The sequence below is a fragment of the Lepidochelys kempii genome, chromosome 2 (assembly GCF_965140285.1).
Source record: "Lepidochelys kempii isolate rLepKem1 chromosome 2, rLepKem1.hap1, whole genome shotgun sequence".
Classification (NCBI taxonomy): Eukaryota; Metazoa; Chordata; order Testudines; family Cheloniidae; genus Lepidochelys; species Lepidochelys kempii.
The window spans coordinates 9,349,224-9,372,344 of NC_136381.1; the positions used below are offsets into that span (position 1 = coordinate 9,349,224).

Here is a 23,121-nt window from a genome sequence, read left to right on the forward strand (position 1 = left end):
GTCAGACATGCCTTTCTCTGTCCACTGTGAATCTGCATGGGAAGAGAAGTGCTGTTGCAAACTTCTGACCTGCAAACAGCAGGGTGGATGCAAGGTTCACATGTGGCAGCTGAACTGTAATGGTAGAGCCTGGTAGTGTTGGCACTGCAATGTGATTAGTCAGACAAGATAAGGTGCAGCTGCAGTCTAAGGTTTCCTTTCTTCTGACCACTAAATAAATGTACAATGGTCAAATCACTGTTGAAGCAATTTCTATGAAGTTACCTTTGACCCATTCAAGTTTTAGGTGCCTTGACAGCTCTGCAGAAAAACAGGAGTTGTACTTCTTAATTTTTCTCTTGTTCGTGGCTCAAGTTTTGCACAAGCCTTTATATTTCTAAAGAAGAATATTCTGGCTACTAAAAAGTAGTTTCCTGAAAAATTTCAAAGTTGGACATCTAAAACCATATTTACTTTAGGTATCTAAATGGCCTATTTTTTCCCCCCCAGAAGTACTGAGCCCCTTCTGAAACTCTTGAAAATGAGGGTTTTCAGTGCCTCTTATATGTGGATTTAGGAGCCTAGCTTTTGGCAACTAAGACTGTAAACTTCCATCACAGCTATTTGTCTTAGCCTGACTTTTGACTATTACATCATTTATATAATGTACAGAAACAAGCTGACCTCGCAAGTAGTAAACAGAAAGCAGTAATGCGAGCAATAAAATCAGTTTGTTTTGGTTTTTGGTTTTTTAAGGATCTTGTGACACTTGTGCAACAGTTCAGTAACCTTTCTGTGCAATTCATTAACCTTGTTTCAAAACATGCAAATTAAGTTCCCTGTCTGTAAAATTTAGAGAAGTGCAAATTCTATTGCAGCTGACAGAAAAGGTTTAAAAGTGGGTTTTAATTTTGTACCTGGGTGATCAGTTCAGATCGGATTAAAGATTGGTATACAAGTTAATGCCGTATCAAGTTCCTTTCCTCTGGTATTCCATCCTTCAGTTAAGAGAGTCTCTGAATTTTTATGTACTGTTGTACCTACATATGTGGTACATTTCTTTGACTTCAAATAGGTCGATATTTGTCAATGTAAGAAATTGAAACTTTGCTAGCTTTGGATGTCTTCAGATGCGTTTGTTTGGTGAAGTTTTATGGTTAGCATGCAACACTTTCTTTTTGGCTTTAAATAGATTTATTGACTTCTGAGTCAACTCAGAAAGGCTTAATGTCCCAAAACAAAAATTACCCAGTTTTGAAGCTCAAAATTTAAACTCTTTCCAGCATACACACGTTCAAAAGGCTTGTGGCATTTGACTTGTTTCGTGTCATGGTGACTTCTGCACAGACCAGTTATGTTAATGAATCTGTAATTACTGGATGTCTTTTAAGGTAATACTTGTTATAACAAGCAGCATTACATGACATGAACCACTGATGCAGGGCTAACCTGACGAAAGAGGATTTCTAGTGAGTAAAACAGTGCTGGGCGTTTCCTTCTCTTCTTATGTCTTGCAGGTATGTAGTGGGTGCAAAAAGTCATCCAACCATAAGAGACTTAAAAACCTGTCTGGGTTTGAGCTTTGTACATTCTTGTGCTGAAAAATTTCCTCCTCCTGTGCGTTGGTTTCTGCATTAAATTAGCCCCAGCGTGTGCAATAGATCAGGCATGCATAAGTGTTAACATTTTGTATGGTCTGGTTTGGTACATGTTAAACATTCAGGGCCTGATTCTGCTCTCATACTGGAGTAAACTATTGATGCCAAAGGAATTAACACTGGTATAAAACCAGTGTGCAAGCAGAGGCTGGCCCCCAGGCAGGACTGTATCCTAAGACCTACTTCTGTGTGAGTGCACCCCTAATGACGGACTTTGTGCAGTGCTCTACCAGTAATAGAAGGGGAGCTGGCGGGTGTAGATGCAAGCTAGAGCTGTAGTCCGAGCAGAGATTGGGGAGAGTCCAGATCAGAGCTGTTAACTTCTAATTGTCCCTGAAAACTGGGAGGTAGACTTTACATGTCCCAGAAGATCTTGATGCTCCCTTCTAGGTGTAGCTCAACTCAAAGCCTTCCTGCCCATGGCCAATATCCAAGACCTCATCAGCCTGTCAGAAAAGCTAAGCAAAAGCCAGCAGGTGGCAGCATGAGCCATGGTGTGAACACTTGGTCTCTCAGCCCCCTCTATTTGTAGTTCCCTTGGCACGTCTCTCTGAGCTTTGTCCCATAGGCAACTATCTCATAGCTAGCACAGAAGGTGAACGCAACTGCAAGCTAATTTAAGCCATATGAGTGGTATCTACATCAAGGAGAGACTAGATCCTCTTCTAGTGGAGGATGTTGGAGGTGGATCTCTGCCAGTCACTTGAACAGGAAGCTGCTGGTCTTCAGCTCCAACCAAGAAAATACTATTATCAAAGAGTGCCTGCTCCATCCACTGGGAAGAAAGCTTCGGTGTGCCTTTCCACTAGTAGCAGAAGTCGTGACAAAGCTCAGAAGAGTGCATGATCTTAATAGCCCAATATTGGACCAAGCAGCTGTGGTTGTGAACTTGTTACAGTGGGCAAAAGCTGGTCCCATCACAGAGGTTCTTGGCTTCCGATCATCGCTGAGAGCCTTTAGGATGAAATACCCTTCTTTAGTAAGCAACAACTAAATTCTCTGTCTATATAGCTTATTCACTGTACCACTACACTCTTTCCTGCTCTCTTGGGAAACCAACTTCTCATAGAACAAGTCATCATGTTAGTCAAGATTCGATGGTACTTTAAATAGCAATGAGATTAGACTTTCCTGAACTACCATGTGGGTTTTTCTGAATGATTGCCATAATCCCACTTGATAACTAATACCCACAGGATGAAAACATGAAGTGCAGCTTGATCTCAATGGTAAAGATCAAACAGTTGTGATCACTACCTATGGTTTTGAATTGAGTATTTTTCTTTAGCATTAGAATATTGGTATTTTTAGGCTCCGTGCTACTTAGACAATAAACATTGGACTGTTGCCCATATTGCTTTGTTATAAATTGTGTCAAAAGAGTATATGAGGTAGTGCTGTATTAAAGAGGGAGAACACTTCTGAACAGACTCTGACTGAATGTAACAACTGCTCTGAAGCACTCCAGCCATCTATAGGCTGCAGGACAGTATTACTCACACTAAATGTGGGTAGCAGGCTTTTTTTTCCTTTGGTGTGTGGGCTGTGGTTTTTGTTTTGTTTTTTTGTTTTGTTTTTTTGTCTCCTTCCTTCCATTCACTTGTCTTTCTCCAGATGTTATTTATCACTTGCACCAGCTTTTTCCCAGGTAAACCCATTTCACTTCCCCCCCCTCAGTCCTGAATACAGAACTCAATTTTTTTGAAAAATTTAAAAAAAAAAAAAGAAAAGGAGTACTAGTGGTGCCTTAGAGACTAACAAATTTATCTGAGCATAAGCTTTTGTGAGCTACAGCTCACTTCATCTGAATGCATCCGATGAAGTGAGCTGTAGCTCACGAAAGCTTATGCTCAAATAAATTGGTTAGTCTCTAAGGCTCCACTAGTACTCCTTTTCTTTTTGCGAATACAGACTAACACGGCTGCTACTCTGAAACCTAAAAAAAAAAGCAATACAAAAAAACCCTTTTGGTTTTAGAGAGGAGCAACCTATTTATCCATTCTGAAGTCTAGCAAATAATTGCTTTTTGTCCATTGTTCAATTTTATCCCGAATAAACCATTTGGTACAAAATTATAAGCACAGCAATGAGTAGAGCACTGGTTTCATTTTAACACTTTAAGATATTTATAAATAAGTCCAGTTTTCAAAAACTGAGCACAGGGGAATATATACTGCTTGGTGAGGGTTCTATGGGAAAAGGAACACTTATATGGCTGTAAAACTGTCTATAGGTCTCGAGACATTAAAGCTTTAGTAGCCCTGCATGTTGCTTTTCTCAGACTTGCATCAGTTGGTTATCACAATAGTTTTGCATTAATAGTTCTGCAAGAAGGGGAAATACCAGACGCAGTGGCCTACAGGTAATTCTTCAAGAATGTCAGAAGGCTCACTGCGGTTTTTATATGTCCATGTACAAGTAAAGTCCAAAAATCCTATTGCTAAACTCCTACACAGCTGACACGGACTCCTCTATTTTGCTCTCCCTACAGGGTCAGATTTCCTATGTATGCAAAAATCAGAATAGCCTTTTGGATGGCATTGACTAATTAAATCTCCCCACTGACTCCTAAATAATGCTACTCATTTTATAACCTTTATTTCAGCAGTTCGGATATGTTAACTGTAGTCTTCATGCTGCATGTGGGTTTTACGTTGAAAATATACCCTTTTAACTCCTGTGAGTTCTCTGCCAGTTAAAGTTCCATAATTTTAGGGAATCTAATGGCAGTTGTGCATTCAGGAGAGTGATTACTGGAGACAGATGTATTGTTCATGTATTATACCTTTTCATAAACCTAGAAATCCTGTTAGATCTAAAATGTTCATTGCCCAGCATGTAATCTGTGAACCCTCTTTGTCTTTGTTTTAGGTCTTCCTGAACAATACTACAGCCTCACTTGGTTCCTTAGCCCCATCCTGGGCCTGATCTTCACTCCACTCATAGGTTCGGCTAGTGACCGCTGCACGCTGAGCTGGGGCCGCCGGCGGCCTTTTATTCTTGCTCTCTGCATTGGTGTCCTCTTTGGTGTTGCACTTTTCCTTAATGGCTCTGTTATAGGTAAATAATGGGGAAATCACTTGCCTTCCTATTTTGCTACAGTCTTGGATCTAAGACATTTCTATAAGAAACTGAGATGATATGCGGTTGATTGATTTAAATGATGTTTAGTACTAAATTAGTATATAGTCTTGAGATTTCTAACATGTGAACTATCCCAAACTTTGTTGTTTCTTCTCTTTAAAAAATCACAGTACAGTGCTAAATACTAGAGTAGATGTGTTGCAAGCCTAGCTGTAACTGTTAATACCTAGTCATTAATCGTGGTTGCCAGCTATTTGCAGATGCTGAGATGAATTCAGCCAGTTCTTGACATGGGAAAACTGTAGCAACCTGTTCACAGGGAAATGTTTCCTGTTGTGATCCATTTTCCCTTTAATGCATATCTGGCAACACATCCTGTTTCCAGCATTATTTCAAAAATTATCTTTTCACTTTTTCTTGTTCTTTTCTTAGTCCTGGTATTGAAAATGTCCAGAACACTGTTAATATTTGTTTATCAGAAACTGTATGTGGGAAAATAATTTTTTCTGAGTCCTCATCAAAGTTGTTAAAAATAAACTGTTTGCTTAGAACATAGTTTACTACAAGATTTAATCTAGGATCTGAGAATCTTTGTGAAATTTAGTATGGGACTGGCAGCAGCAAGTAAAATTTGGGCAAACATTTACATCACCTTTGGATTGATACAATAGCAAGGAACCGAGCCATAACTCTTTTGCTCTTATTTGTGTGGTAGATGCAGCTCTATTTTTAACAGAAGTCTTAATATTGTAGGAAGTGAACTGAGCATTTGACAGTGGGTCAGCATTTTACCTTTCCAAAGCTTGACTGACCCACCATGTGATGTTTTTAACTTCCTACAGCTTGCCCAGGATAAAAACTCTTCCTGTTCATAAACAAATCATGTCTACTTATTAGACATCAGCAGCTTCCATTGCTTTGCTCTACCAGTTTTCTTAGACTTAGTCCCTGCAAGAAAATGTTAATACTTGGAGGAATGGGTAATATATGATGTGCTTGTTGCTTTGTCCGCTAGTTGTCTCTCTCTGCTCCTGCTATTCCTTTTCCCCCTGCAAATTTGTAATAGCCATCTGACTGCAGGCCGCCTAATAGATTTATCTAGATAGAGAGGAAGCTCATTCTGATTTAAGATACCTCTGCATGTTAGTTTAGGTCTGCATCTGTTGATATTGGCAAACATAGCTTAATGCATCAGCTAAAACTTTTCTTGGCAATCTTCTTGTGATTACATTTTTTACTAAATCAATCAAAGTGGTCTGTGTTTTCAAACTTTGAGAATACTTTTTTTTAAAGTAATTATTACTTAATTGCAGTTAACTCACAAAAATTAATCGCAGTTTTAATCACTGTTAAACAATGGAATACCAATTGAAATGTATTAAATATTTGTGGATGTTTTTCTACATTTTCAGATATATCTATTTCTATTACAACACGTTTCAGAGTAACAGCCGTGTTAGTCTATATTCGCACAAAGAAAAGGAGTACTTGTGACACCTTAGAGACTAACCAATTTATTTGAGCATAAGCTTTCATGAGATCTGTAGCTCACGAAAGCTTATGCTCAAATAAATTGGTTAGTCTCTAAGGTGCCACAAGTACTCCTTTTCTTATTACAACACAGAATACAAAGTATACACTGTTCACTTTATATTATTTTTATTACAAATATTTGCACTGTAAAAATAATATAGTATTTTTCTGTTTTCCTCATACAAGTGCAATCTTTGTTGTGAAAGTGCAGTTTACAAATGTCGTTTTGCTTTGTTACATAACTGCACTCAAAAACAAAACAATGCAAAAACTTTAGAGCCTACAAGTCCGCTCAGTCCTACTTCTTGTTCAGCCAATCGCTAAGACAAACAAGTTTATTTACATTTATGGGAGATAATGCTGCCCACTTCTTATTTACAGAAAGTGAGAACAGGCGTTCGCATGGGACTTTTGTAGCCCACATTGCAAGGTATTTACGTGCCAGATGTGCTAAACATTCGTATGCCCCTTCATGCTTTGGCCACCATTCCAGAGGACATGCTTCCATGCTGATGACATGCGTTTTAAAAAAAAAATGTGTTAATTAAATTTGTGACTGAACTCCTTGGGGGGGAATTGTATGTCTCCTCTTCTGTTTTACCCACATTCTACCATATCTTTCATGTTGTAGTAGTAATGGATGATAACTCGGCACATGTTCTTCATTTTAAGAACACTTCTGCAGATTTGACAAAACGCAAAGAAGGTACCAATGTGAGATTTCTAAAGATAGCTACAGCAATTGACTCAAGGTTTAAGAATCTGAAGTGTCTTCCAAAATTTGAGGGGGACAAAGTGTGGAGCATGCTTTCAGAAGTCTTAAAAGAGGAACACTCCGATACAGAAACTACAGAACCCAAACCACCAAAAAAGAAAATCAACCTTTTGCTGGCGGCATCTGACTCAGATGATGAAAGTCAACATGCATCAGTCCGTATTGCTTTGGGTTGTTATCGAGCAGAACCTGTCATCAGCATGAACGCATGCCCTCTGGAATGGGGGTTGAAGCATGAAGGGACATGAATCTTTAGCACACCTGGCATGTAAATATCTTGCAACAGTGCCATGCAAATGCCTGTTCTCACTTTCAGGTGACATTGTGAACAAGAAGCGGGCAGCAGCATCTCCTGCAAATGTAAACAAACTTGTTTGTCTTAGTGATTGGCTGAACAAGAAGTAGCACTGAGTGGACTTGTAGGCTCTAAAGTTTTACATTGTATTATTTTTTAATGCAGTTATTTTTTGTACATAATTCTACATTTGAAAATTCAACTTTCGTGATGGAGATTGCATTACAGTACTTGAAAAATACTATTTCTTTTGTTTTTTACAGTGCAGGTATTTGCAATCAGAAATAAATATAAAGTGAGCACTGTACACTTTGTATTGTGTTGTAATTGAAATCCATATATTTGAAAATGTAGAAAACATCCCAAAATATTTAAATAAATGGTATTCTATTATTCAACAGTGCGATTAATCATGATTAATTTTTTTAATCACTTGACAGCCCTAATTATTACCCTTTTGTCACTATGGGGGGGCTGTCGCAGTATTGCCAAGGGAACAGAGATGCATGTAATAGCATCATGCTCAATATGTTCCATAGGATTCTTTTTAAAACACAGAAGCAGTATTGTTTGAGTGGGCTCTGCACATTCCCACTTTTGGAATGTACCATTAGTGTAGCTTACACCAGCGGGATCATCTAGGAGTGCTCTATATTGAAGGGTGCAATCTACAACACTGAATGGGGAAAACTGAAACTAGTATAACTGCATTTATAACCAGTATTTTGACCAGTTATGTAATTTTGTGGATGCTGACCTCTCTAACCTGGCTGCCTTTCACCAAAAACTGCTTTTGGATTTTGGAGGATAACATGTATGAGAAATGAAAAATAGTAGCTGATACTTTCTGAGGTGCTTAAAACAGATAAACTCTTGAGAAACAAGTGTCATTCTCATAAATGTAAAAACATACCTTCTGTCCCAGACTATGCAAGAAGCTGTGCCAAAGAACTGAAATGGCCATTTTATTGAGTAAAGGAATGTTTCCAGTTAGTGTGTTGGCTGCCTTTCTCTTAAGGAGATTAACCTTGCTTTTGAGTAGTTTGCTCCTTTTGGATAAAATGCTTAAAGATTTCCCCACCCACCCCCCCGTTTTTTTCACAGGTCTGGCCATTGGAGATGTCCCAGACAAGCAGCCCATTGGCATAGTTCTCACAGTGCTTGGAGTGGTGGTATTGGATTTTTGTGCTGATGCAACAGAGGGGCCAATTCGGGCCTATTTACTGGATGTGGTGGACAGCGAAGAACAAGACATGGCACTCAACATCCATGCCTTTTCAGCTGGTATGCAGTTCACTTATATATCTCCTGCTGTTTTTGTATCTACATGAAGTTGACAAGTCATTACTTAGCTGACTTTCATTGAAAGATTAGCTCTCGATGTTCACTGAACTTGCTCCTCGTGTCGGTACTGCCTCATAGTCATCCCAGTCTGGAGGGTCTTGATACTTTATATGAAGAGAACATCTATGTGAATCCTGGCTATCGCAAAATAATACTTGCAAGTGGAGTTAGGATAAAGCATCATATGATTACAGGCAATCCTCGGACTTACGACATAATTGGTTCCTGTAAATTGCATCGTAACTCAGAACCACAATGCGCTCCATTGTGAGACTGAGCATCGTAAAGTCGAAACCAATGATCGTAAGTCGCATCAGGGTGTCAATTCAGAACATAAGTGCCGTTTCATAGAATCATAGAATATCAGGGTTGGAAGGGACCCCAGAAGGTCATCTAGTCCAACCCCCTGCTCAAAGCAGGACCAATTCCCAGTTAAATCATCCCAGCCAGGGCTTTGTCAAGCCTGACCTTAAAAACCTCTAAGGAAGGAGATTCTACCACCTCCCTAGGTAACGCATTCCAGTGTTTCACCACCCTCTTAGTGAAAAAGTTTTTCCTAATATCCAATCGAAACCTCCCCCACTGCAACTTGAGACCATTACTCCTCGTTCTGTCATCTGCTACCATTGAGAACAGTCTAGAGCCATCCTCTTTGGAACCCCCTTTCAGGTAGTTGAAAGCAGCTATCAAATCCCCCCTCATTCTTCTCTTCTGCAGGCTAAACAATCCCAGCTCCCTCAGCCTCTCCTCATAACTCATGTGTTCCAGTCCCCTAATCATTTTTGTTGCCCTTCGCTGGACTCTCTCCAATTTATCCACATCCTTCTTGAAGTGTGGGGCCCAAAACTGGACACAGTATTCCAGATGAGGCCTCACCAATGTCGAATAGAGGGGAACGATCACGTCCCTTGATCTGCTCGCTATGCCCCTACTTATACATCCCAAAATGCCATTGGCCTTCTTGGCAACAAGGGCACACTGCTGACTCATATCCAGCTTCTCGTCCACTGTCACCCCTAGGTCCTTTTCCGCAGAACTGCTGCATTGCCATTCGGTCCCTAGTCTGTAGCTGTGCATTGGGTTCTTCCGTCCTAAGTGCAGGACCCTGCACTTATCCTTATTGAACCTCATCAGATTCCTTTTGGCCCAATCTTCCAATTGGTCTAGGTCCTTCTGTATCCTATCCCTCCCCTCCAGCGTATCTACCACTCCTCCCAGTTTAGTATCATCCGCAAATTTGCTGAGAGTGCAATCCACACCATCCTCCAGATCATTTATGAAGATATTGAATAAAACAGGCCCCAGGACCGACCCTTGGGGCACTCCACTTGATACCGGCTGCCAACTAGACATGGAGCCATTGATCACTACCCGTTGAGCCCGACAATCTAGCCAGCTTTCTACCCACCTTATAGTGCATTCATCCAGCCCATACTTCCTTAACTTGCTGACAAGAATACTATGGGAGACCGTGTCAAAAGCTTTGCTAAAGTCAAGAAACAATACATCCACTGCTTTCCCTTCATCCACAGAACCAGTAATCTCATCATAAAAGGCGATTAGATTAGTCAGGCATGACCTTCCCTTGGTGAATCCATGCTGGCTGTTCCTGATCACTTTCCTCTCATGCAAGTGCTTCAGGATTGATTCTTTGAGGACCTGCTCCATGATTTTTCCAGGGACTGAGGTGAGGCTGACTGGCCTGTAGTTCCCAGGATCCTCCTTCTTCCCTTTTTTAAAGATTGGCACTACATTAGCCTTTTTCCAGTCATCCGGGACTTCCCCGGTTCGCCACGAGTTTTCAAAGATAATGGCCAGTGGCTCTGCAATCACAGCCGCCAATTCCTTCAGCACTCTCGGATGCAACTCGTCCGGCCCCATGGACTTGTGCACGTCCAGCTTTTCTAAATAGTCCCTAACCGCCTCTATCTCCACAGAGGGCTGGCCATCTCTTCCGCATTTTGTGATGCCCAGCGCAGCAGTCTGGGAGCTGACCTTGTTAGTGAAAACAGAGGCAAAAAAAGCATTGAGTACATTAGCTTTTTCCACATCCTCTGTCACTAGGTTGCCTCCCTAGGTTTGTCATAAGTCAAACTTCGTAAAGTTAAGGACAGCCTGTATTTGTATTACCAAAGTACTTAGAGGAGGACCCAGTCAAGATTAGGACCCTGTTGCACTGGGTACTCTGCAAACATGTAATAAGGCATTCTCTTCCCGGAAGTACTTCCAGTCTAAATAGAAAAGACAGACAAAACAATAATAAAGTGGGCCAAGTTTCACCGTTATGGTGGTGTCAGTGACTTATTCCACTAAAATAAATCTGGAGTAATCTGGATGTACACCAGTGTAACCAAAAGGAAAAGTGGGTGTTGTGTATATGTAAAATATATGGTAACATACCAAATGGATATCTGTTTCAGTTTCCTCAAAGACATTAATAGTAAAACTCTGTTTTTTCCATCGTTGTAAGTGAAACCACATCATTAGAAATATGTGGGTTTAGGGCAATATTGAAATTATGTCCTCTGGCCAATTGCATCAGCTTGTTATCACGTGATAACATTGGACTAACGGATCACATATGGTCTCAAAGTTTTATCTAAAGCCGTAGACTTAAAAAATGAATTTTCCATTTTGTGAGAATTTGCCTGACAGCTTTTTATTTCTTGAACCTCTTCCCATTGTCCGACTGAGAGTTGACTCCAGCCTGGAAATATATTTTAAATTAAAGCTGGGAAATCCAGAATTAAAGTGCACCACCACTTAAAATAAGTCATGGCAGTCTCAAAAATTTTGCCTGTAATCAGAGACTCATACTTCCCAGGAAACAAGAAATGTCTTAAACTTGAAAGTGGAAACTTCTACATGTCTCACTTTCTGATTCTGTGTATTTCTGGATCACCTTTGGGTGCTTTAGATGAGATGGTATTTCAAGGGAAACTTAAGTTTGAGATCTGACTGTGGAGGGTCAGACTGAAATGTAACCTCTTTATTTTCATGCAGCAAAATAGTAACTGGTTTTTTTTTTTCCCCCTTCCTTAGGACTTGGAGGAGCCATTGGCTATATGTTAGGAGGGCTGGACTGGATGCAGACCTTCTTCGGTGACCTTTTTAAATCTCAAGAACAAGTACTTTTCTTTTTTGCAGCCATTATTTTCTCTGTCTCTGTTGCTCTTCATCTTTTTAGCATTGAAGAAGAGCAGTATAACCCTCAACAAGACAGAACTGAAGATGAAGCAGATACACTTTCTAGTGTTAAGCTCAGTGGCAGCCTTCCACCTCTGAATCGACTGAATGTAATTAGCGAGGAAGATCCCTATGGGACCTCTGTGTACCCAGAGGAGGTTCAGTCAGAGCAGGACCTCAATATGGATTTCCTTGAGGTGGACATTGTAAGGAGTAAGAGCGATTCTGTTCTGCACATGCCAGATGCTACTCTGGAAATCGAATCAGAGCTGCTTTTTCTACATGACATTGAGCCCTCCATTTTTCAAGACCCTTCATACCCAAATACTCCCCTCAGCACCAGCCAGGAACTTCTGAAGTGCAAATTTAACCGCCTCTCTACTTTCCTCAGGGAAAATGAAAAAGAGGAGATGTTGCTTGATAATCACTTGAATGAAGCCAAAGTCCCAAATGACAATGGCTCCCTACCAAAAGATCTCCTCAATGGACATGCTAGGATTGGCATGAAGCAATCTAGTACTTCAAACTCCATGCGCAGACGAAGGCACATGTTCTATCGTCAGCCATCTTACACCTTCTCCTACTATGGCAAAATAGGTTCTCACCGCTATCGTTTCCGACGGGCCAATGCGATTGTCTTGATCAAGTCCTCCCGCAGCATGAATGACATCTACGACATGCAGAAGAGACAGCGGCAGAGGTACAGACACAGGAATCAGAGTGGCACAACAAATTCTAGTGGAGACACTGAGAGTGAAGAAGGGGAAACAGAAACCACTGTCCGACTTCTGTGGCTGTCTATGCTAAAAATGCCCAATGAGCTCCTGAGGCTTTGCCTTTGTCACCTCTTAACCTGGTTTTCCATCATTGCTGAAGCGGTGTTTTATACGGATTTCATGGGACAGGTCATCTTTAAAGGGGATCCCAAGGTGAGCAAATAGCCTGTGTTGCCAATACAGAACTGCTGGTAATTATTCTGTTTTGATTATACTCTGGTAAATCTTTGTTTCATGCAGGGTCCTTCTAATTCTACTGAACTGCATGCCTACAATGCCGGAGTTCAGATGGGCTGCAGGGGCTTGGTCATTTATGCTGCGACTGCTGCTGTTTGCTCAGGTAAGAGACTCTATGTAGACAAGCAATGAAATATTTCTCACTAATCATGTGAGGCGGGATGCTGCTGGGACAGTACGTTAAATATTTTTTTCTAAGTAAAAATATAATTTTGTCTAGACTCCAGAATGCACCTTCCAATCAATTCTTGCAAGGTTAAGGGAGGGGCATGAGAACTTGAAAATGCATTTTACATGTTATAATGTGAGTCTTAAGCCTGGCTCCTCAAGTGTCTGTATGGTAAAGTACCTCAAATACAGAAATATGAACAGCTCTTTTCTAATAGTTTGAAACCTAAAACCACTTCTGAGGACACTTGTGTCTTTTAGCCAGCCAGCCATCAGAAAACTAAAACTATGACTATCAAAAATATTAATCTTATGTAAAACATTTATAAAGACTGTTCTTTAAATATACCATTTTAAGACATGAATCTGTGTTAAGTCTCTGACAGATAAGCACCCTATAAACTTTAGAGCTACCATTTGCACTTGAAATATACTGTAATATAGAACTTTAGATATACTTTAATTCTGCCTTTTGCAGTCCACACATGTGAATTACAATTTAATATCCTTGGGACCATCTCATTATTCAGGCATGTCCAGCCAGATGTCTCATTCCAAAATACAAAAGGAAGTTTGGCTCTAGGCCTGAATTATTTAATTATCAAAAGTGTGTAATTTAGTAAATATCTCTGAGTTAGGAACTGAATCTATCCTGTGCTTAAAAAAGCTGGACACTTTTTTTTTCCTTTAACAGAAAATGTTAGTTAATACCATTGATCACATATAGTGGTATCATGGTCCATTGAATTGGAATCCTGCAACACCTGAATTCTAGTCTCAGTTCTGCCACAGGCTTGAATTGTGGCCTTGGGCAAGTCACTTAACCTGTGTCTGTTCCCCCTTCTTTGAAATGGGTATAACATGTTCCTACCTCCTAGGTAGGTGGTGAAGATTAATCAGTACATGTTCAGAGTGTTGTACAAAAAAAGTATGTAGCACTTAAATGTTATGTCAGACTGAAGGACTGAGTATTGTAAAACGTAATTCAGTAGCCTGATGATGTGTATTTGATTTTTGGTTTTTAATTCTCTGCAGCTTTACTACAAAAATACTTGGACAACTATGACCTTAGCATAAAGGTGATCTACATTCTGGGCACGCTGGGTTTTGCTATTGGAACTGCAGTGATGGCTATGTTCCCCAATGTGTACGTGGCTATGATAATGATCAGCACTATGGGAATAGTCTCTATGAGCATATCCTACTGTCCTTATGCGCTTTTAGGACAATACCATGATATTAAACAGGTATGTGAAATATTTAATCACAGCAGTTCCAAATAGATTTGCCACATCCACTTGCTTGGGATATATGCTTTGTTGGGGCATCCCCCAGTGAAAAGATTATGATAGCGAACAGTAATGACTGCTACTTAATCAGGCCACAGTTAACATAAATTCTGCTCAGTGGGAACATACTAGCTTGATGCCAAGTTGATAAGTGATGGTGTAAAAGGGGTTAAATGCATATGAAATGCACATGCAGACCTTTTAATTAAAAAGGAGTGGTCAAATAATGATTAAAAGGAAAAAGTGACACTATAAATGCAATCATTGCACTCATATTCATTACTATATCTTAAATCTTGGCGAAGCTTTTTGTTCAAAGAACCTGTCTCCTTAATTGGGAGAGTAGGCTGGCTACAGAGCTGTCCCATTTAAGCACCATCTGCTGTATTATAAACATGTTAGAGGCTCTGATAATAGTCTGGAGATACAACCACAGGTATCTTAAGTGCAAAGATTCTGCTGGAAATCAGTCAGGACAACAGAAGTGCAGTCAACTTCACTTTAATATTCTTAGCACTGCTGTGTTTGGGTTCCAACCTGTAAACATACTTCTTGGACACATCTGTTTTCATTTACGTTGTTTAAAATCGTCGAAGTTTCTACTGGTCAAGTCATTTAAAAAAATGACCTTTATAAAAACTTAATTTGGAGCCAACTGAGATGGCAAAGGCCCTTAAACTGGAGTGATCAGTGGCCTGTCTGGTGCAAAATGAGCAGGAATTATCACTCCAGAATAAGGGATTCCAGCTATCTGATGGACCTTAATAGGAGCTGTGTGGATAGTAGTATTTTTATTGCCTCCTTGTACCATTTAATCTTCAAGCAGAAGTGAAAGTGTTGCCTGTTTAACTATTCAGCGTTTTCCCCCCTCTCTGTCTCGGGTAGAGAGATGGTGTGTCCAGGAGAGGATGTGGTTCAGGAAGTCTGGGAAGATTGCTTATGCTTAGATGCCTGACTTCTAATGTACATTCCTTGTCTTTCAGTATATTCACCACAGCCCTGGAAACTCAAAGCGAGGATTTGGCATAGACTGTGCTATCCTGTCATGCCAGGTTTACATCTCCCAGATCCTGGTGGCCTCAGCACTTGGTGGAGTGGTGGATGTAGTAGGCACAGTCCAGGTTATTCCAGTGGTGGCATCAGTAGGATCCTTCCTGGGCTTTTTGACAGCTACATTCTTGGTGATTTATCCTGATGTTACGGAGGACCCAAAGGAAGAACAGAAAGGACTGAGCCCTCCAGAGACCACCGAAAGCAATGGTGTGGTTGCAGAGAAACCAACTGCTATAAAGCTCTCGCGTAAAGGGGCAGCCTCGTCAGAATTGGAAAGCGAGTCAATAGTTTGAACTGGTCATTGTTATTTATACACATTCCAAGCAGTTCAGGTGCATGAATGCAGGTGCATGAATGAGGACGTTCTTAAGGAAAAAATTCTGACTCTCTTCAGTAGTTACTTTTTGCTTAAACTGCAGCAAAAAATGGCTCTTTCCTGCAAAAACGTAGATGAAATTTTGTAGTCCTAGGATAGGTTTGAACAGATAGCTATTACGCTGATTGCTTTCTCTACAATTTAGAAATTGTCACTTCTGAACAGTTTTTAAATTAAGAACACACTTAGATTTCAAATATATAAATCTGCAGGTACATTGTTCGTTCTTGCATGTTTTTTAAAATGTCATGACAGAGTCACAGTGTATACAATTAGCAGTTTAGAAAAATGAAGGTTGCTTGCAATTTTTAGACTGTAATTGAAAACAAAAGCTATTTTGAACATAGGCTTCGCTAATTTTTTTGTCTGAACATTTCAGATCTTGCTAATGTAATAGGTGAATCAGATGTGTAGACGCCTTTCTCTTTTTTTTTTTTTTTTCTGTAGACACAATATTTGGTTTGACAGCTACAATTTTTTAACATTTGTTTGGATTTCATCCTATTTTAGTGGGTGCAATTACTACCAAGTATTTTTCTTTGCAATTACTTACGTTTTAAAAAAGCAATTACTACAGTTTAAGAGAACTGCTGTCAATTCTTTTATTCGAACTGTTCAACAAATCTGTTCCCAAGTACTGCTGCTTGTCAGAAATTGATGGTATTGCGTGTATGGTTTAGCTGCTGATGGAAGTAACAGCAGCTGGGAAGGTGATCAGCACTTGCAGCAAGCATTTGCAGTGAGTGCAGAATTTAATGAGTGGCATTGGAACATGCTGTGACAATTTTAGCAGGGAGTTTTGTGTGTTGAACTTACTAGGGTTGATTTTTCTTTCGGCATTTAAAATTGATCATCTCATTTTGATGAAACTGCCATGGAGAAGGGAATTTCATTCAGTTGGCTTCATGGAATTGATGTGAGGATCCTCTTTAGAGAGGAAGGAGGTTGTTGATTGCACTTCTATGATCCTTCTATGATCTGGCTGGGAATCACAATAGTATAGTCAGTGTCAGTACAACAAGGTAAACCGAAGGCCTACCTCTGTAACTTTATGCCATAGTCTGGTTATATAAAAATCTGTGTCATAAAGAGCTTTGGTCCTTAAAATCCAATCCAGGAGCATGTAATGCTGTTCCTGTCCCTACACAGGAATTGTATACTGGAGCTCTTTTGAGCTTCTGTCCTGATTCCTTCAGTCTGACCTCTTTACCCTCCTGCATAATACTGGATTCAGGACATAGCTGCAGTGCAAAGAAACTTCCTGTGAAGAGCGATAGGAAAGATCACTATTTTTAACTTAAATGCTTAACTGAATTTTTAGCAATGCCCAAAACCATGGGTAGCTGTAACTCGGACGCAACAGCCTTTTAAAATGTCTTTATAAACAAAACCAACAAACTTCCGGTCCTTTCCTTATAAGAAGTGTTCCTAACTCTATTTACTCATTTCCAGGTGGAACAGAAGAGACCTCAGCAAGTTCACAGGTTTAGTCAAGCAAATCCAGACCACTGTTGTAATATTTCTGCTGCCTCAAACTCATTAAATAGTCGCAGTACTTTAGAATGTGCGACTGAATCATGCTGCAGTATAGTCACTCGAAAGCAAAGTTATATATATATATATATTTCAAAATGAAAAGCCGTTTTAATTACTTGAATTGTAAGTGTATTTAAGAGACAATATATATTCTGGTGGAGTTGAGGCTAACTGGCCGTCTTGCCAATGTCATTGATAAATTATGGCATTTATGCCATTGATGGCATCATATGTTTTCTTCTTAACTGAAGGATTTTAGGCAGTACTCATGTCTCCCTCTGACAGGCATGAATATACTGTTTTTACATTTGAGTGCTATGAAATTCTATCAAGTATACAGAATTGCACAGGACTCTTGTTTGAAGTGTGTTAAGGAAAAGAAATCTGGTTTTTTGTGTTTTTGTTTTTTTTTCTCTGTGAATATTTTTATTAGAACACTTCTGAATTTTGTGTTCAGATAGGAGAATAATACTACTGAAGCATTTAAGACCTTATTGAAGAAATCAGTTGCTAGAAATATTTCTCACTGAACTCTTAGAGTGAGTTTTATCATCTCTGTGTATATCGTCTAGTAGGCTTCACATATAACCGAAATGCAGTGCTGTTTCACCATAAAACTGGCATTCCTGTGAAATACAAACCTAATTATACAGTTTTAAAGTCTGGCATCAATATTTTATTTTAAAATACTCTAAGGATTCTGCTTCTTTGTTAAACGGACACACTCAGTAGTTCTTAGTAAGTGACACATAAAACAAGTTTTAAAGTTCCCATTGCGTGTGAGATTTGTCTATCAATTTAATCTTTCATACCAATCTGGTCCTTTTCCCTTTTGACAAATGTTTCACTGGATGTTGTTTAAATTAGCATTACCCAGCATAGCACTTTCTTGAGCCAAAATGTGCACTGGCATCATCAGCTGGTGACAATTTAGCTTTGGAAAGAGCAGTTGGCTGCCTCTTGCTACATAGCGAACAGAGGGATCATAAAACTTTGCTTTTTGGAATTGGGCACACTTACTTCAGCCCCCCCCCACACACACACACGCACAGACCTCTAAAAGAGGGAGGTGAAAGTTTGGTTTTGGGGTGGAGCTCTGTTTCAGATCCAGAGGATTTCAATCAGGTCAGATGGAATTTTGTGCTGGCCAGCCTTTACCAAGCCTCTTTCCTAAGAATTGGAGACTAGAGTGTGCATAGTTTGGGCTGGGAAAGCATTGTTTAGATTATCACATTAAAATGTAAACTCGCTATGCTGCTTTGTAGCATGACGTTTTACTGCGCTGCAGCAAAGTAAAGATCCCAGGGAAACCATCATTCAGTGTAAACACGTTTGTGTCCCGCTGGCAATACTTCGTGTTTGGGTAGCCCTGCCTAGGCCTTTAAAGACTTGCAACCATAGTAGCTAGTTCCATTGCCTAGCCAGGTTATGGAGCCTGACGAAATTAAAGATGCTTTTCAGCTTTGAACGTGGACAGCTTGCTGCTTAGTGATGACTATCGGCGGTTTTTAATTCTAGAGCTCTTCGATTTTGAGAGATTCCCTTTGTAACCCAGGCTTTTCCGTGGGGTAGGTAGCGTATCCCTTATCTTCAGCTGCAAAGAGATTGTTACTTTAAGGTTGCATTAGTCAAACCCATCAAAGTGTAATCACCTTATTTCTTATTGTGGAATTGAAGGGAGGAAAAAGCTGAGGGAGTTGTTTAACTTCTTGGTGACTCTAAATAGTGTTTAGGTTTGCCACTGTTACTACTAAGTCCACTTCACGTTGTGTATGGTATCAAATAAGATACATACTGTAGCAGGTTTAAGTTTTGGTAAGGTTTAAGTTTTGTTTAATTCTTCCTGTATTTCTCTTTACCATATAATATGTTACATCCACTGATTAAAAATCTGTTTCTTGATAACACTTAACAGCTTTAGGTTCATGTTCTTAAAAGGTTAAATTAGTTAAAAGTATCTCTTTGCATGAGATATCCAGTTGGTAGGCATCAAGTCTAGCATTATGCTGTGTAAAGTCAGAGAGGCTTAAACATAACCATTTTTGGAAATTATAAAATTGAATTGGCTGCATTGATTTATCATAGTCTAATCGTATTTGAACCAAGCAGCTCAGTAAGGATTTCAAAAAATAGAAGCAATAATTTCTTAGGAATGTTTTCTTACAATTACTCAAATTATTTGCATGGAGATTTATTACCTAAATAACCTTTAAATAATTTTAAGCTGATTTATCTCTGATCCACTCTGTCAACAGTCAGTTCAGGACAACTGTTGGCAAGGAAAAACATATGTCTTTCACAACAAGGTGCAAAGAAGCATTTGGAGGAGAAACAACAAATCCAGTGCAAATTACAACTCTCTGAATCTTGTGTCCTTTTTCGGCCTGTCATAGATGGGCCTTTGTATAAAATATGGAGCATTCCCCACCTCAGAAGTCTGACCAGCAGGGACACTCTGAACGTAGACTCCTGCTCCTGGGAATCAGAATTTCCCCATCACTAGCCACACGTTTATGAGAGACTTTCACTATGGAAATTCTGGCTGACAGATTCAGTTGTGAAACATGCCAAATGTTCCCGAGAAAGCTAATTTTTTTTTTTTAAAGGGGCATGGATACTATAGCAGGGGAGTTTCACTCTCGTAGGAATTCCTCTTGTCCCAGAGCAGTTCAATAACTACATGTCAGAGGTGGCTGTATGGGGAAGTACATTGTTGAAGGCAAATAGTCTCGCTAGAATCCACATACCTACTCGTGGGTTTCAGTGATCTAGGACTTGCTCCAAAGCCCAGGGAAGTCAATGCAAGGACTTTCATTCACTCCAGTGGGCCTTGGATCAGGCCCTTAATACCCATTAACAGCTCTCTGGATTAAGACTAAATTTACAAACGGCAGGAGGAGGAGGAGGAAGTTTAAATAGTTTTGCTGCAGACAACAGAAGCACAACTGGCAGGCTCCCTCCTTGAAACCTATTTTGATAGTCCAGATTATTTTTGTTCAACATTTCCATATTTTTCCTCACTGCAATTTAATGTGATTTGGTTGCGTGACATCCTGTGGTTCAGTACCTAGTTTTACCTCTAGTTTATATATAGAATTTAAAACGTTCAGTGACTAAACTAGAGATAAAACTAGGAACTGAACTATATAGTTTGGGTCAAAATATCCTTGGTGATTGTACGCTCTTCCTGAATTGTACTAAGTAATGTTGTGTTTTCACTTGAGTTCTTCCCGTTTCCCCCACTTCTTAGTCTGCTGCAAGATGAACTAAGCTATAAAATATATATCCTGTTTAAAGAACACTTGCATGAAACTCCAAGCACCTGAAGTATCTGTTGTGGAAGAGCGATTGTTTTTATTTGCAGCTGTCCTTTCCTTGTTTTCTGTTGATAGGCCAAATAAATGTAATGCACGCCAGATGTTGCACATGAATGGTATTGATGACTGTGTAAGAAATACCAAATTTTATTTTTCCTTAAGGTGATTTTTATGGCTACAGATAGTCCTTGAGCTTAAGCCACCACACTGCAAATTTGTAAATTTGCATTGAAAAGGGTCATTCTCAAAGGATAAGCTACCTAAAATTTCCTATTTCTCATGTTGCATCCAGAATAAGCATATTGCAAATGCATCTTCTGCTTACTCAAATGTTGAACTGTTTTTATTTTAAGGGATTTTTCACTTCAGCAAGGGGAAATTGTATCAGGACTTTCACGATTTCACTCATGAATGACTTCAGCCAGTCAGGGCAGAAAGGTACCACCATTAAGATGCTTGGTTTTGCCCTGATTAAATTGAAGATAATTTCCTGTAAGAGTGATTTGAATTTCTAGACCTGAACAACCTTCACATTTGTCTTGCTTTTAACCTTGCCTTTCCAGTCTGCAAACTGTTGCTATGGCCCTCTGGGGGACAAATAGCTTTGTCTGATGCAGAGGGGACTGAAAACCTGTTGCATCATACAGCATCCTGATTAACCCGATGGCAATAGGAGCTGTCACTTCTGATGCCAGCAGTAAACAGATGACTTGCAGTGCTGTAGCTGCTGTCAGTGTAACACAATTGCTAACAAATCTTTTCCCCAACAAATATTTTACCCGAATATAAACGTACCAGGTCTCCAGTGCAAACTTCCGTGAGAGAGAACCCACCGCACGAGTTCACGTTCCATGAACTCTGGCTCCTTTTATTCAAATTTTAAAATCACATTTAAAGATCTAGGAATGTGCCCCTAAAACACTATTATTAGTATTATTGATTTAATACCCACTAGTGCCAGATTATTTCCAAGTTGTATTTAGTCGAACAAACCCCAGATGGAATTAACTCTGAACAAATCGGTGGTTCCTAATTTTTCTTTCTGATGTAACATAGACACTAAACCATTTTGGTAGCCAAATGACCAGCTTATTTAAAATGCCTCCTATGAATAGAAAGCTGCATCTAGGCTTCTCCTAATGAAAAAAAATTTGGTTCCATTGTGGACTGGCCATATGACAACTATTTTTTTATCAACTTATTAAGTTGGGGCACTATAATAGCTCTTGCTGAGTTTAGCAATGTTTATAAGCGTGTGTTAAACACATAATAAGTTTTATGAGGAAAAAGGGATAAAGAAAAGCAATGTCACAGATGAATGTGTTTGAGTAGACAGCATGATTTTTTTATTTCTACACTGTTAAGCTTATTTTCTGTTTTTAAGGTCAAACTTTATTGCATGAGAAACTTTTACTGTGTTCTGCACTTTGTTCTCTTTTGTATAATCTTGATTTTTTCATTTATGCATAGAAAAAAATGGGTTTAGAAATACTCTACTCCACATTGCATTGTGTTCCAGTCTGTTGTTCTACAGTTCAAACTTAATAAACATTTAAATAAGAGTTTGTATGTGTTCCTGTGTGTGATGTCTGAATCCTAAGTACAAGGGCTAGTACTGTCCTTGAAAACGCACGTATGGTGCATATCTTAGCCAAGTGTTCTGGTGAGTCTGCGAGCGTGACTTGGTTTCAAGACTGAGCCAAGTACTCTTGCCCTCTAATATTAACTTTCTGTGCAGTCTCTGGCAAGTCATTTAACCACTCTCTCTTCTTCACATTCCTCAGCTGTCAAATGAAAATAATAATCCTCAACCTTTCATAGATTCATAGATATTTAGGTCAGAAGGGACCATTATGATCATCTAGTCTGACCTCCTGCACAATGCAGGCCACAGAATTTCACCCACCCACTCCTGTGAAAAACCTCTCACCTATGTCTGCGCTATTGAAGTCCTCAAATCGTGGTTTAAAGACTTCAAGGAGCAGAGAATCCTCCAGCAAGTGACCCGTGCCCCATGCTACAGAGGAAGGTGAAAAACCTCCAGGGCCTCTTCCAATCTGCCCTGGAGGAAAATTCAAGGTTTGAGAGTCTTAATTAAATGTTTATACAACACAATGTAAATGCAAAGTGTTACAGTTCGGGCCTCGACAGTGGTCCAAACATGTTACACCCTTCACATATTTGACTAACACTTGTGACATTGTCATGACACAGTTAGAAATATTAGAACATACCATCTGTCAAACACCAAAACCAGCCTGGAATGTAGTAAACCTACATAAGCACAGAGCGGCTTGGGTTTTCTCCTTTGGATTGAACTATTCCTGTGTGTAATGAGAAGCTGTCACTTACTGCGTTATCAAAAATGTACGTCTGTAGCTAGCTAGACCATTAAAAGGCACTTGAGATTGTTTATCTTTTTCAATAGCAGGTCTATAAAATAATAAAACCCACGTCTGACATGAGCAGTACTGGGCTTGGGTTGTACTATTATATCTTTCAGAGTAACAGCCGT

At 39.6% G+C, this 23,121-nt stretch overlaps 1 protein-coding gene across 3 annotated transcripts in view; it reads left to right on the top strand.

Annotated features, from left to right (window-relative positions):
* SLC45A4 (solute carrier family 45 member 4) overlaps positions 1-22,168 on the top strand; it is a 114,217-nt gene extending 92,049 nt beyond the window's left edge. For 2 of the 3 annotated variants that reach the window (XM_073330014.2, XM_073330013.2), the window contains 6 exons: positions 4,509-4,697; positions 8,429-8,608; positions 11,711-12,783; positions 12,871-12,970; positions 14,071-14,282; positions 15,308-22,168. In XM_073330014.2, the coding sequence (XP_073186115.1) occupies positions 4,509-4,697; positions 8,429-8,608; positions 11,711-12,783; positions 12,871-12,970; positions 14,071-14,282; positions 15,308-15,670 (2,117 nt within the window). In that variant the 3' untranslated portion in view covers positions 15,671-22,168. The remainder of the gene's footprint in view (positions 1-4,508; positions 4,698-8,428; positions 8,609-11,710; positions 12,784-12,870; positions 12,971-14,070; positions 14,283-15,307) is intronic. The other variant, XM_073330015.2, reaches the window with a different exon arrangement.
* The last annotated feature ends 953 nt before the right edge of the window (positions 22,169-23,121 follow it).